A 13,226-nucleotide genomic window follows, 5' to 3' on the forward strand; every position below is an offset into this window, starting at 1 on the left:
TTGTCATCTTTTTAAATGTTTATGTTTAATTACTTTAAAAGATGATATTAAATATCCTTATCACATTATCAGAGTGTGTTTTAGTAATTATCTTCCTCCTTATCTCCTTCCCCACCCCCTCACTAATCCTAGCACCTCCTTTTATTTTCCCCCAAGTCACTTTTCTTCTTTGGTATCCCCTGTGTCATTTTGTGGATACCCCTGTTTCTTTTTCATCACCAAATTTTATCTTCTTTTGATGTCCTTTTAGATTTTACTCTACTTATACTCATTGACACAGAAAGAGAGAGACAGAGACAGAGAGACACACAGAGAGATACAGAGACAAAGATATCCTTGTGTTTGGTTTTGTTACCTTATTTTTTCATAAGTGACAACAGAATATCAGAAAGATTAAGCAACTTGCCCAAGATCACACAGTAAGTACAAATGCAACTATGATCCAAATGTAGAACTTTTCTCATTCAAAGGCTAATATAATTTGACCTCTATATCTATTTTTCTTACCTACTTAGAAAATTAATTGAGGTTTGTTTTCTATTTTCTTGAAAACACACTGGTTTGCTGTATCTGTAAAAAGTAGTTATACCTACCAGTCAAGGAGGACATAATGATCAAGAGGGTGGTCTTTCTAGGGCTAGACGCATCCATTGTACTCCCGATGTATTGACCCTTGTGATTTCCCCAATGCGGGAAACTCAACTACAGAATTTGTGATAGCGAGCGACTGTGTTACCACTCTTCCCAGTTAGTATAGAAAAGAACAGTCTTCCTTCATAAAACAAGGAACTTATTATAAATAATACTATAGAATATAACTGAAAACCTCCATTGGCAAAAGGAAGGATAACTAAAAGACAAAAACTACTTGAAATAGAGCAAAAGTCAGCCTTAGAAAAGAAGGAACTTTATACGGCATGATTGCATACTGAGAGCATTACGCGAAGTAAAGTAAGCTAGCCACAGAAAGACATCATTTCACTTACACAAATTACCTAAAGCAGTTGCATTCACAAAATAAAAAAGCAAAAGGCAGTTGTCAGGGAATGGAGTACAAGAAGCTAATAGTCAACAAACATGCTGTTTCAATCAAGCAAGATGAATACATTACATAGTCATTTTTTGAACACAAAAACATTTATTTTTATTGTATTTATTTCATAAAAAATAGCTTTGCTTTCTTACAAGAAACATTTTCAAAGGTCGTCAGATCCAACTGACAACTGCAGAGATGGCAGAAGCCACTGTGCTGAGCAGAGTGAACTGAGAGCAAGTTTGCTTGCTTCTAAGCAATTTGAACTCAAAAATTACCTATGAAAATGACCTAATTCTGCACTTTGGATCCCAGAAAATTAAGAAATTTTCCAGAAATACACAGGAAATAACAGTTGTCTTAAGTGAAATGTGGAATGTTTACATCACTGATTCTACTTAGTTTAAATAAAACAAAGTTAAAAACATTTTATACTTGGGAATAAAATGATTCATTTATTTAGATTTTTAAGGCCCAAGAACAAATATTGCCCACATTCAGGAAAAATCATACTTTCCCAGCAACCGAAGCAACTGCTAAGATCTATATGAATGGATAAATAATGAGTCATGGAACCCTAGAGCCATGTGATCAAGCAAGATGGGCACCTGATACAGGGGATGATAAAAAGAAACAAACAAAATAACTTCAGAGCTTAATGAACTTCAAAGCTAATTGTTTCTCCTTGTCTCTGCATTCTCAAATGTAAAACTGGGCTAACAATGGCATGTACTTTACAGAATTATCTTCAAGTTTACAAAGTGAATGTATATAATTGTGTAGCATATTTTAGAAAGTTCGGTTTATAGAGATAACACTACCTGTATACAAGCATGTGTTATCAAAGCTATTTTCATACTATCAAAACCAGAAGGGGTAACTTTAAAAGGGGTAAGCACAGAGAGGAGTATCGGTGAGCCCTGGCAGGCAGAGCAACTTTTAATCATAATTATCACCCAATTTAGAAAATAGCATCATATCTAGAACTAGCTATCATGCTGTCTTTAGAAAGCCTGAGCAAGCCATACATTCTAAACACAGCTAAAGTTGCAAACAATTTATGTCCGTGTTCTTTACTGCAGCTATAAATCACATATTACATGCTCTCGAGAAAAAAATAGTCCTGATCTTTACAGATTTATTGAATGATAAATTAGAAGGGACTTTAGAGGTCATAAAATCTAACCCTATTGTATTGCAAATAAGTAATGGTTTGACAGAGAGGAAGTGTTTTTTTCAAAGTTCACTTAATTAATCACCCACCACAAACTGAGGTATGGTTCAGGTCTGCAGGCACCTAGTCCTTCAAATTTCCAATCATGGTTTTTCTCCATTCTACAATTCTCTCTCATTTTGAACACACATAATAAAATGATACAGCAAATGGATTAACTCAAGTCTACCAATATTTAAAATGCACTATATACCAGGCCCAGCAGGAAATATAAAACTAATAAAATGTGCTTACCGCTGTTTTTGATAGTGGAACTCAAGAAAAAGTAATGAGGAGCATTATATTAAGTGACCACAGATGACTATGACAAAGTAATAAATAAAAGTCATCATAAAGGTACAATTATTATAAACGTAAAAACAATATGTCGTATCTCATCCATATCAGGGGAGAAAAAATTAAATTGGGTTACGATGGTCAAGAACAACATTTTCTTTTACTAAAAATAGAAAAGGCACCAGTACTATTTAATGGAAGATAGCAGCCTGGAGACTAGGTAGGTTAAAATAATATAAAATTGATTTATATATATATATATATATATATATATATACATGTCTACAGATTTGTGTCACATCTAAAAACCGGTAAGCAAGTAAGTTGGGTCCTTGTGTTGTTATAATATTTCTGAGTTCTCTTATTTACTCTCTTAATTTATTCTCTTAACGTTTTAATGTATTCAAGGTCTAGCAAGCAAATACTTCCTTATAGGAAAATACCCTTTCCTTTGTAAGAATAAGGGCCCTATAAACGTTACTGACTGAACATGAGTCAAGTAAAAGAATTGAATGATTTGAATCGGAATCATATATCCAAGCTGACAAGTATTGTTCATGGGTGCACTTATACAAACAACTGTCAGTACCTGAGTTCAAACCCCTTGTACCCATGTAAAAACCCAGGCATAGTCACACACATCTATAACCCCAGGACTGGGGGTAGATAGATAAAGACAGGAGGATTACTTGAACTTGCTGAGGCAGCTCAGTCAATAAGCTACATCCCCAGGTTCAGTCAGAGACCCTGCCTTAAGGGAATAAAAGCAAAAGCAAAGAGTGAAAGAAGACACCTAATATCTTCCTCTGACTCCTATGTATATACCACACATGGCATATGTATATACCACACACACACACGAGAGAGAGAGAGAGAGAGAGAGAGAGAGAGAGAGAGAGAGAGAGATTTTTTATGAGGTTGCTGATAGAATACATGCATTGGTAAGGGCCTGAAGTTTATACCCAGTGCACACACATACACACAAAAATTGCATAATTATTCTTTTACTTCAACACCTCCCCTGCATGTGCTTAAAAATGGCAATCTCCTTACGAGACCTGGATAGAGGTGGGCAGTCCTTAGGCTTCCCACAGGTCAGGGAACCCTGATTGCTCTTCGAGCAGATGAGGGAGGGAGCTTGATCGGGGGAGGGGGAGGGAAATGGGAAGCGGTTGCGGGGACGAGGCAAAAATCCTTAATAAATAAATAAATTTAAAAAATAAAAAAAAATGGCAATCCCTGATCTGGCAGAAGTTGCTATCAGAAACAAGAGTCTGCAGGTAAATTAAAAGGGAAAGAGGGGCAAGATGTTTGATCACTGAATACTGAATGCCTGCTATATGCAAAGCAAAGAACTCAAAAGGAAATGGGATTGCCTCACAATTGTGAACTTGAGGAAAAAAACGACACTATGTCCTAGACAATATGACACTCATTTGTGCATATAGATTATAATTGCACAACCACCACAAAGACGAATAACTGCTTAGTATGCTAAATTTAAAAGATTACACTTCTCACATATGCATTTTATGAATTCATAAGCTTTCTTTTTGTTGCAGTCTAAGGAGAAACTCTGTTTTTTTTTAAACGAAAATTTATGACAGTGCCGAAATTTTCTTTCTAGGTTAGATGAGCATAGCTTCTTAATCAGAAATATTTTATACATTTAAGATTCATTTAGTAAGTCTTTATCAGTGTGTTAAGACATGGGTGAAGCAAATAAAAAAAAACAGTTACTGCCTGATTAACAAAATTTAAGAGCCAACTTGAGTAATACTCAATCAGCAACAGACACTTGACCAGACTATAGCAGATTCCGAAGGGTGACTCCTTACCTGGAGAAAGGAGGACAATGGAAAAAAGGAGAAGATATTAGAAATACCCCAAAAGAAATTGTTGCCGAAGTACAGGGTGAACACATTTTATATCTTTGAATTTCCTTTATTTTCTCTTTTTATTTCCATTTCTTTGTCAGAAGATTTCCTTTGGAAAGTTCCAGCCTGCATCTACCTTACAAAAATAAACTGGAAGAAGGTGTTTATTTTATTAACACTGGGACCACACATAAAGAAAAAGTGGCAGTCTCTGGGGAATCTTTCTGGCACACAAGAATGAGGGTCACCATAACACAACAAAAATTGAGAAGTGTCAGGTTGCTACTGCCTCAGGAAAGCCTTTCTGTATTCATTCCTGACATATGTATTGTATCTGTTTGATTCATAACAGTAATTTTTTGAAAGGACACACACACCTTAAAGTTTAAGTATCCAAACTTCTAAAACTATTGCTCTCCAGAAGTATATATGTGAAATTAGTGACCAAAGCCAAGTACTATTTTGAGTCTTTTGAGTCTGGGGATCTAGTTCAAGCCCATTATCCATTCTTCTTTTAAACAAAATTGTGCTCCAAGCAAATTCAGAAAATCTTGTTTAATATTCTAATGCCTATTCCTAGAAAACTAAGTCCTTAGATGAGATTTTCCAAATTATTTCCTATTTAAGCTTTATCATTAAATATGTATAGAAAAATATCATTTCCTAGAAAAAATATTTTAAAATGTTATGTTCATCTTTGAATGCAAACATGTGTGACCACTCATGGTCCCTGTTCCAAGTCTCCCTCCCCTTGGGAATGTAAAAAGATGAAGGGAAAGCAAGGAGGCATGGAAGCCAACGGGCAGCCCTAAATCTGTCAGTATAGCTTTGATGTGCCATCACACTCTGGACCTGCACTTAAGGCTGCTACGTTCCCATGACCCTTCCGGGCTGCTCCTGAGGTCACTAACTCTTTTCTGTAATTTATGATTTCAGCTTGAGCGTACTCTGACGTTACAACGTAAGAACAGGGGCTACAATAAGAAGGAAACTTTGTGGAGGTACTACGGTGCCAGAAAGAGGTATGGCTCCGGTTTCAGAATGAACTCGGTTTTTTCAATGTGCAATTTTCTTAAGGAAGTTGTGTTTCTCATCATCTGTACTGAAATAAAGTCGGCACCATTTGTGCTTACTGCTTCCTTTCATTAATCAATCCGTGATTCATTTGCTTTGTGCTAAAGTGACTTTTACTAGACTTACTACAACCTCTCCAAACAACTGAGTTATTACTCCTCAGCACCCACTTCCTTTCCCAACTGTGAGCTGTTTGAAGGCAGGACAGGCTTCCAAAGGAACTCTCAGTGTCCATCTCCTAGGGGTCACATCATTAGAAAAATCACAATAAATTATGCAAAACCTAATTACGTGTTGCACAGACATTTTATGTCATTATATTTCAAAAGGCTACTTTACACTAAGTGATTTCTACCCCTTTAAAATTTAGTCCTTGTTTGAAAATTCTATAGTTTTCTTTTCATGGCTTAATATAAATAATTGGTTTCTGTGTAAATAAAGATTCAAACCTGAATACTGAAATTTATAAGGAAGTCCATTCTGTTTCAGAGAGCTCTGCTGGTTGTTAACGGAATTAGATAGCATTCATGTCTTGGTGTTCTTTTTCATTGTTTTTTATTAGCTCTATTTGGCATCTTTTGTTCAAGCAGCAGAGAACTTCAAATTTATTTGTAATGTGCAATGAATGAAGAAATATTTGTATGTCAACAGTATGGGTATTTTAACCCTTAAAATTAAGCTTTATAATTTAGTTTCTTAGTACTTTAGGAAGCAGTTTGTTTACATCAGCATCTTTAGTCTCCAAAGTTGAAAAGACTTTAAATTATAGTGCCAAGAAATATCACTCTAAGTGGTTTCAAATGAATAATTATGCTTTCAAATGGTAAGGTTTCTGTCATTCCAATTAACATTGAATATTTATGGACAAAGAAGATGAGTAACTGGTCCTGTATAAAGCGCTGCCTTATTTATCAACCAGAGTCCAGAAGAGAAGAAAACACACCACTGATGTGCAAGACAGACTGAAAATTCTCCAGGAGTTCTACAAGGATAGAACTTTCTTTGGAAGGACAATGAAAGAAGGCATAGTTAAGAAGGTGCAATTCAATCTGAACAATGAAATAGAAAGGACATGAGATGGTAGATGTATTTTTTATTTGGTCTGTTTATGCTTTTGAGCCAAGGTCTCCCTATGTGGCCCAGGCTGATTCCAAATACATCATCTTCCTGCCTCAACTTTCCCAGTGTGAAGATTACAGAAATGTACCACCAAGGTGGGCTTGAGACAAAGCTGTTAACCTACTTTCTAGTGGAAGTCAGTTCACAGTATATACAGATATCAAATCATCATTCATAAAGTCATTAGTAATTATTTCATGGCAACAATATAAGATCTGCTGTATATCATATTATAAAAACATATTTTTTATTGGTATACATCTTTAATCCCAGGGTTTGGGAGATAGAGTCAGATGGTTCTCTGTGAGTTCAAGTCTACCCTGGCCCACACATGATCAATACAGAAACAAATCCATGTGGTGGTTGCTCAGACCTTTTATCCCAGTCCTAGAGAGTCACATGCTCTCTTTCCATTTTCTATTCTCTCCAGTGCTGGGATTAAATGCATAAAAACATATTTAAAAGCATGCTACATTGATTTCTAAAATGTTGTGAATAAAACTAAAAGGGGAAAAGCTATATAAAAAATCTCAATAGCACCATCTAGTGCCTCGTGGCATAAAATGGCTCAGTTTGAATAAAATGGTAGCAACAAAAATGTTAGGATTAATTCGGAGAAGTTTCCCTTCCTTTACCTGAATTCAGGAAGCCAATACAAGAAGAAACCTGGAACACAAATTGAAAACTAATGCTGACGTTAGAAATGGTGGGCTGGTTTTTTTCTATAACCTTATAATTATCCCTCTTCCTTTTCAAAAATCTTATATCAATAGCTCTTGTTGAAAGTGGCATTTTAAAGGCTAGAAAAATATAAATAGCTGGAATGGCAAGATGGATGGCTGACACATCATGAACAGCAAATGAAACTGTTCCTGGATGGAAGCCTGGCAAGTTCTATTCCACCTGCAACAACCACCAGATCTGTCTGCTTCCATATTCCTGCTATGTTGACAAGATCCATCCTATTCCACACTAGCAGTTCTTCAACTCTTAAGCATTCTCCGAGACACCTTGTTTACCAGGGAGCGAAAGATAAAGAAAAGTCAACAAATCAATAAGAGACTAGGTATTGAACTGCTTCCACTTTGAAAAGGAAGGGACAAGATCTGTAGAATCCTGAAGAAATGACTATATCTATGCTATCTCATCCCTCACTGTTTCTAATCAGAGGCTGTTAGCTGCCAGGATGAACTTGGATAGACCAAATACTAATCTTTTGCTATGAAAGAACTGAGTACGGCGAAACTCAAAGCTTTGAGTACCAGTCTGAGAAGAGAACGGGAATGAACAGCTACAACTATTGCCTCACCCAAAAGTACATTCTGACTAACTATGCCATATCTTTCCTCAGAGCCTTACACTATGGCACAGCTTTTTCAACTATGGATTTCACCTCTCTGGTACTTTATTGTCATTGTTATCATAACTATGTGGCCACTAGATTTCTGCTGTGGTGTTCTATGGTTCTAAATAGAGTTAATCCCAGATTAAGAATCTCTTCTGCAGGAGTGAGTTTCATCAACATGAATTAGATTGTTTTCCCTGGGCATGACCTACATCCAGAAGATGTGAAGAGTTTTCTTTTATGGAAAAGAAAGAATTGTTGTGCAGATTTTAGCCACTTACTAAACTTAAAGCTCTTATAAAGCAAAACAATAATAATTAGATGATGATGATGATTGATGATGATAGATACATACATACACACCCATATATGTAAAACAAGTATATTTAAAACTTTTTCTCTAAGTAAAAAATCATAAATTCATTCAAGGGCAATTTTATGGAATAGTACTGGAGCAGTACAATCTACAATATGAGGGAGATATTTTACTTAGGTCTTGGGAATTAAGAAGACTTCTTTTAGGAAAACATAGATGAGAAAAGAGGAAAAAAGTTTTCTTCAGGTCTGGAGGACCCAGACCTTTCTCCTGGGGGCAAAGTTCAAGTGACTCTCTCCTCATTACCTGACAACAATTGCTTCCAGCTGTGGTGAATGTGCATGTGAGCAGCACTTATTGGAGTCAGTGAGTTATTTTTTAAAAGGAGAGAAAGAGAGAAGATGAAATTGGGAGGGAGACACGCTGAGAGGGGCTTGGATGGCAAGGCAGAGCCTGGGCATGATCAAAATACACATTGTGTATATGTATGAAATTTTCAAAAAATAATAAAAATCTATTTAATATTTAATTACATATAAAATTATAGAGGCACTATGAGATTAATTAGCATGCACTATGATTTAAAGAGCTAGTTTAATTGACAAGATCTTTTCATATGTTGTAGGCACCAAGCAGACATTCCTGGAGAACATGGATGAAAATCTGACAATATCTTCTGCCAGTAATAACACATGCCACGACACAATCGACGACTTCCGCAATCAAGTGTACTCCACAATGTACTCTATGATCTCTGTTGTGGGTTTCTTTGGCAATAGCTTTGTGCTCTATGTCCTCATAAAAACGTATCATGAGAAATCAGCCTTCCAAGTATACATGACTAATCTAGCCATAGCAGATCTACTGTGTGTTTGTACATTGCCTCTCCGTGTGGTCTATTATGTGCACAAAGGCAAGTGGTTCTTTGGTGACTTTTTGTGCCGCCTCACCACATATGCCTTGTATGTTAACCTCTATTGTAGCATTTTCTTTATGACAGCAATGAGCTTTTTCCGGTGTGTTGCTATTGTTTTTCCTGTCCAGAACATTAATTTGGTTACACAGAAAAAAGCCAGGTTTGTGTCTATTGGAATTTGGATTTTTGTGATCTTGACTAGTTCTCCATTTTTAATGTCCAAATCTTACCAAGATGAGAAAAACAATACTAAATGCTTTGAGCCCCCACAGGACAATCAAACTAAAAAATATGTTTTGGTCTTTCACTATGTGTCATTATTCGTTGGCTTCATCATCCCTTTTGTCATCATAATTGTCTGTTACACAATGATCATTCTGACCTTACTAAAAAATTCAATGAAGAAAAATCTGCCAAGTCGTAGAAAGGCTATAGGAATGATCGTAGTTGTGACAGCTGCCTTTTTAATTAGCTTCATGCCATATCATATTCAACGAACTATCCACCTTTACTTTTTACACAGTGAAGCTAGACCCTGTGATTCTGTCTTAAGGATGCAGAAGTCAGTGGTCATAACCTTATCTCTAGCTGCATCCAATTGTTGCTTTGACCCTCTCCTATATTTCTTTTCAGGTGGAAACTTTAGGAGAAGACTATCTACATTTAGAAAGCATTCTATTTCTAGTATGACTTACGTACCCAAGAAGAAAGCTTCCTTGCCAGAGAAAGGAGAAGAAATATGTAAAGAATAATTCAAACCCATCTCCAGTGCAGAACAATGACAAGTATTTCCTAAATTGCAATTAAAAATAGTTTCCCATTAATAATTTACAAATTATTAAATATATCTCATTTATAAATCCTATCATTTGATATTTTCAGTGTTCATAATTCAGTTTATCACTGTGACCTAAGCCATGGATTTTTTTTTTTACTATTCCCCAGAAGGTAGAAAATATTTGAGGTTCTGACCTATAAAACTGAATATGAAATCAAGATATTTTCTTTTTAAATAAAGGGCTAATAAAGGATATGAACTAGAATTTGAGCCCAGCTCATAAATATAGCTTTAAAATTAGCAAATAGTCATTAGTCATTCTAACTTGTCCCTTTGCATGCATGCCATCAGATGAGACCTGGAGATGACCGAGAAGCTACAGAAATGTAAGATCAGCCTATTTCTTTGTAGTACTGACTAGCGAGGCAAAGCAGGGCCCCATCTTCCAGAAGAGAATGTTCAAGTACTAGAAAAGACCAGAATTCAGCCAAATAACTCTACAGTCTGCATGCGATTTACAATCTGGAAACCAAGGGAGATAAATACGATAAAAAGCCAGCTTGTCTCCAATTCTCTTCTGTCCTTGCTTGACTCAAACCCCCAAAAGAGAATGGGGTTTTTCTCACTTATTGGGGTTCCTATTATGAATTCAATCTTAACTGAAAATATTGGATTAATGAATAAACCAACTGACATTGCTATATATGAACAGAAACAATTAAAATTCATCTGAAGAAAAGGAAAGAGATCTACCTTTCTACAGGAGTTTTATTCTGATCAAAATTTATTATATAAGATAGAAAATTTGAATAGCTATCATTCTCTTAAGAAGTGCACTTATGTATATGTGTATAAATATATGTAATCTATCTTGTTCTATGTTATGCATTTATAGTTAGTTAATTATGAGATTTATTGTTGTTTATACTGTCATCTTTTTTTATAGCATGTTGAAAACAGTATCATTTATTTGCAGTGATTTTTATATTATAGCAGAAGCTTTGTTCTTAAAACAAACCATTGGAAACAGCTTGGTTGTGACTAAAATATGATATTTATTGGCAAAGTTTTGCTGAGGTTCATTCTGTTCTTAACTCTGAGTTTCAAAAGTCACAATACCTCAGAATAAATAAATGATAATAGAGATGGAAAAAAAAACGTGAGTGGAGTTCTGTTTTCATCTGCCACATGTGAGCCATTTCTATTTCACTTCTACTGCTTCACTCTTTTGGGAAATAAAAAAAAAGGACATAATGAAGAAAGAGTCCTAGGGAACAGAAATAACTGGAACTCTGTTGAACATATCTGAAACCTGGTAGTACCTATTACTTTTGCTCTATATTATTTCCTTTTGCTTGAGACAAATATCAAATACATTTGTCATAAGAAAACAGGTCTCATTTTCTATATTTCTGTTTTGGGGAAATCAGCATAGTGTGTTAGAAGGGCACAGTACTGGCAGTTAGAACACCTGCATACTAATCTGATCTCTATAAATAGTTATGTAACTTTAAGCGAGACCCATAAACGCAGAACCTCAATTCCTCAACTGTAGAATGAGAATGATACTTGTTTTGCCTTTCTTGTGAGAATTTTCAGGATTAAAAACAATTAGACATGCTAAAATTTTAACCTAAAATATGTAGTAAGGTATCATTTTAAAGTATGTAGGAGGGGGCTTTTAAATATGCTTATTCATATTTATTGTATCAGTTCTCAATTTTGAATAATTAGAAAATATAACCATAGTTAAATTCCATAGTTAAATTCTATTGTTGCTTATCTATTCTTACATCCATGCTTTTGTCTGTGTTTGCATTTTCACTCACATATGTACACATGAATACAGGAAAGACAGACCACAAAACCTTCAGTCACCTGCAAACTCACAATGAATGGATTGTTCTTTCATGAATTACGTCTTTGTAGCCTACATCATACAACTCACTTCTTACTACTTTTCCCAGTTTTCTCCATGTGTGTTAATATTTTATCCCAGAGTGAAGTACTCCATGTAGAATTATCAATTCCGAGGTTACAAATTACATCATTACATGGAGGTATTTAACATTTAATGACCTATCCGTATTATACTTTGTTTTTAGGGGGTTTTATTTTGTTTTGTTTTGTTTTGTTTTGTTTTGTTTTGTTTTGTTGGGAAGTTTGTTTGTTTGTTGGCCAAACAGGACCATAAATTTATTGGGGAATGCACACTCACATCACACGACTATGGCACATTTACTCAGGACATCAAGGTGGCCTCTGTCCTTAAAGTAGGACCCAATTCGTTGCAGCCTCTTTCCATACAACCTAGACCCTGCTGAGTCCTTCCTCTGGGGCAACTGAGGAAGGGAGGATGTTGCTGGGGTGGCCCTCAGACCTGGTGGGGGTAAGCAGGCAGGTTAGTACAGCAGACTACACAGATGATGCATTAAAGTGTGGTGTTTAAATATACAAATTATATGAACACATGCCTGTGATTACTCAGAAGAATGTTATGAGAATATTATATAATAAATTGGAATATTGAAATTAGAAGGAGGTTCATATTTGCAAACCCTAATGGAAAAATAATAATAGCCTATAGCATTAACATTCCACAGTCTTCACAGAAATCCCTTTTGTCACCAGCAGCCCTGTTAAATCTCATAAGCTAGCAAGATTAGTTCTCATTATACATTTGACTTTTTATTTCATTCATCAAGTATCACTTCTGTATCCTCAAAAACATTTCTGATCTTAAGCAAATGTCTCTATTTTAGTTTTCAGAATACACATATTTGGTTTTGTGTGTTCTTCTTAAACTGTAAGCTGGTTTTTCTTGGCTATAAATTTTCCTGGGTTTGCAGAAAAGTAAAATGATTATGCAATGATAATTTTAATTGGCCTTTAAGGGTAATAAATGTATCTTTCAATAACCCTCTCTTACTAAAACATCAGTAACCCAAAATGTAGAAAAGATAGATGCATGAAAGGTCAGATTAGTATCACAATAATATAAACTCAAGGGATACATTCTAGTAATCATCATAACACAAACCAGTAGGAAAATATTCTATTCTGCTTCATGTGTATAACCTGGGTTTAATTGACTTTGCCTGATAGAAAGGTGTTCTCTGACACATCCCAAAAGATCTCTGTTACTCTAGATAAAAACGAAAGACAAATCATTTCTCAATCTTGCGGCTAAGTTCAAGTATAGAAACAAAAGATGATTCCTAACTGCTCCTTTATTTGTTAATTATTTAGCTTTTCTCT

The 13,226-nt window shown here is 35.3% G+C and overlaps 1 protein-coding gene and 1 non-coding gene across 2 annotated transcripts; both read left to right on the forward strand.

Moving 5' to 3' along the window:
- The first annotated feature begins 585 nt into the window (after positions 1–585).
- On the forward strand, positions 586–748 carry LOC121442746. The gene has a single exon (XR_005973590.1). It is a non-coding gene; the product is annotated as a U1 spliceosomal RNA (small nuclear RNA).
- Positions 749–8,895: 8,147 nt separating this feature from the next.
- LOC121442739 (cysteinyl leukotriene receptor 1-like) lies at positions 8,896–9,942 on the forward strand. Its single transcript, XM_041644338.1, has one exon. It carries the CDS (start codon positions 8,926–8,928, stop codon positions 9,940–9,942), a length of 1,017 nt encoding a protein of 338 aa, XP_041500272.1. The 5' UTR covers positions 8,896–8,925.
- Positions 9,943–13,226: the final 3,284 nt, after the last annotated feature.

This window comes from Microtus oregoni, unplaced genomic scaffold, assembly GCF_018167655.1.
Source record: "Microtus oregoni isolate MIOR12 unplaced genomic scaffold, Mior012 000094F_ref0000399, whole genome shotgun sequence".
NCBI lineage: Eukaryota > Metazoa > Chordata > Mammalia > Rodentia > Cricetidae > Microtus > Microtus oregoni.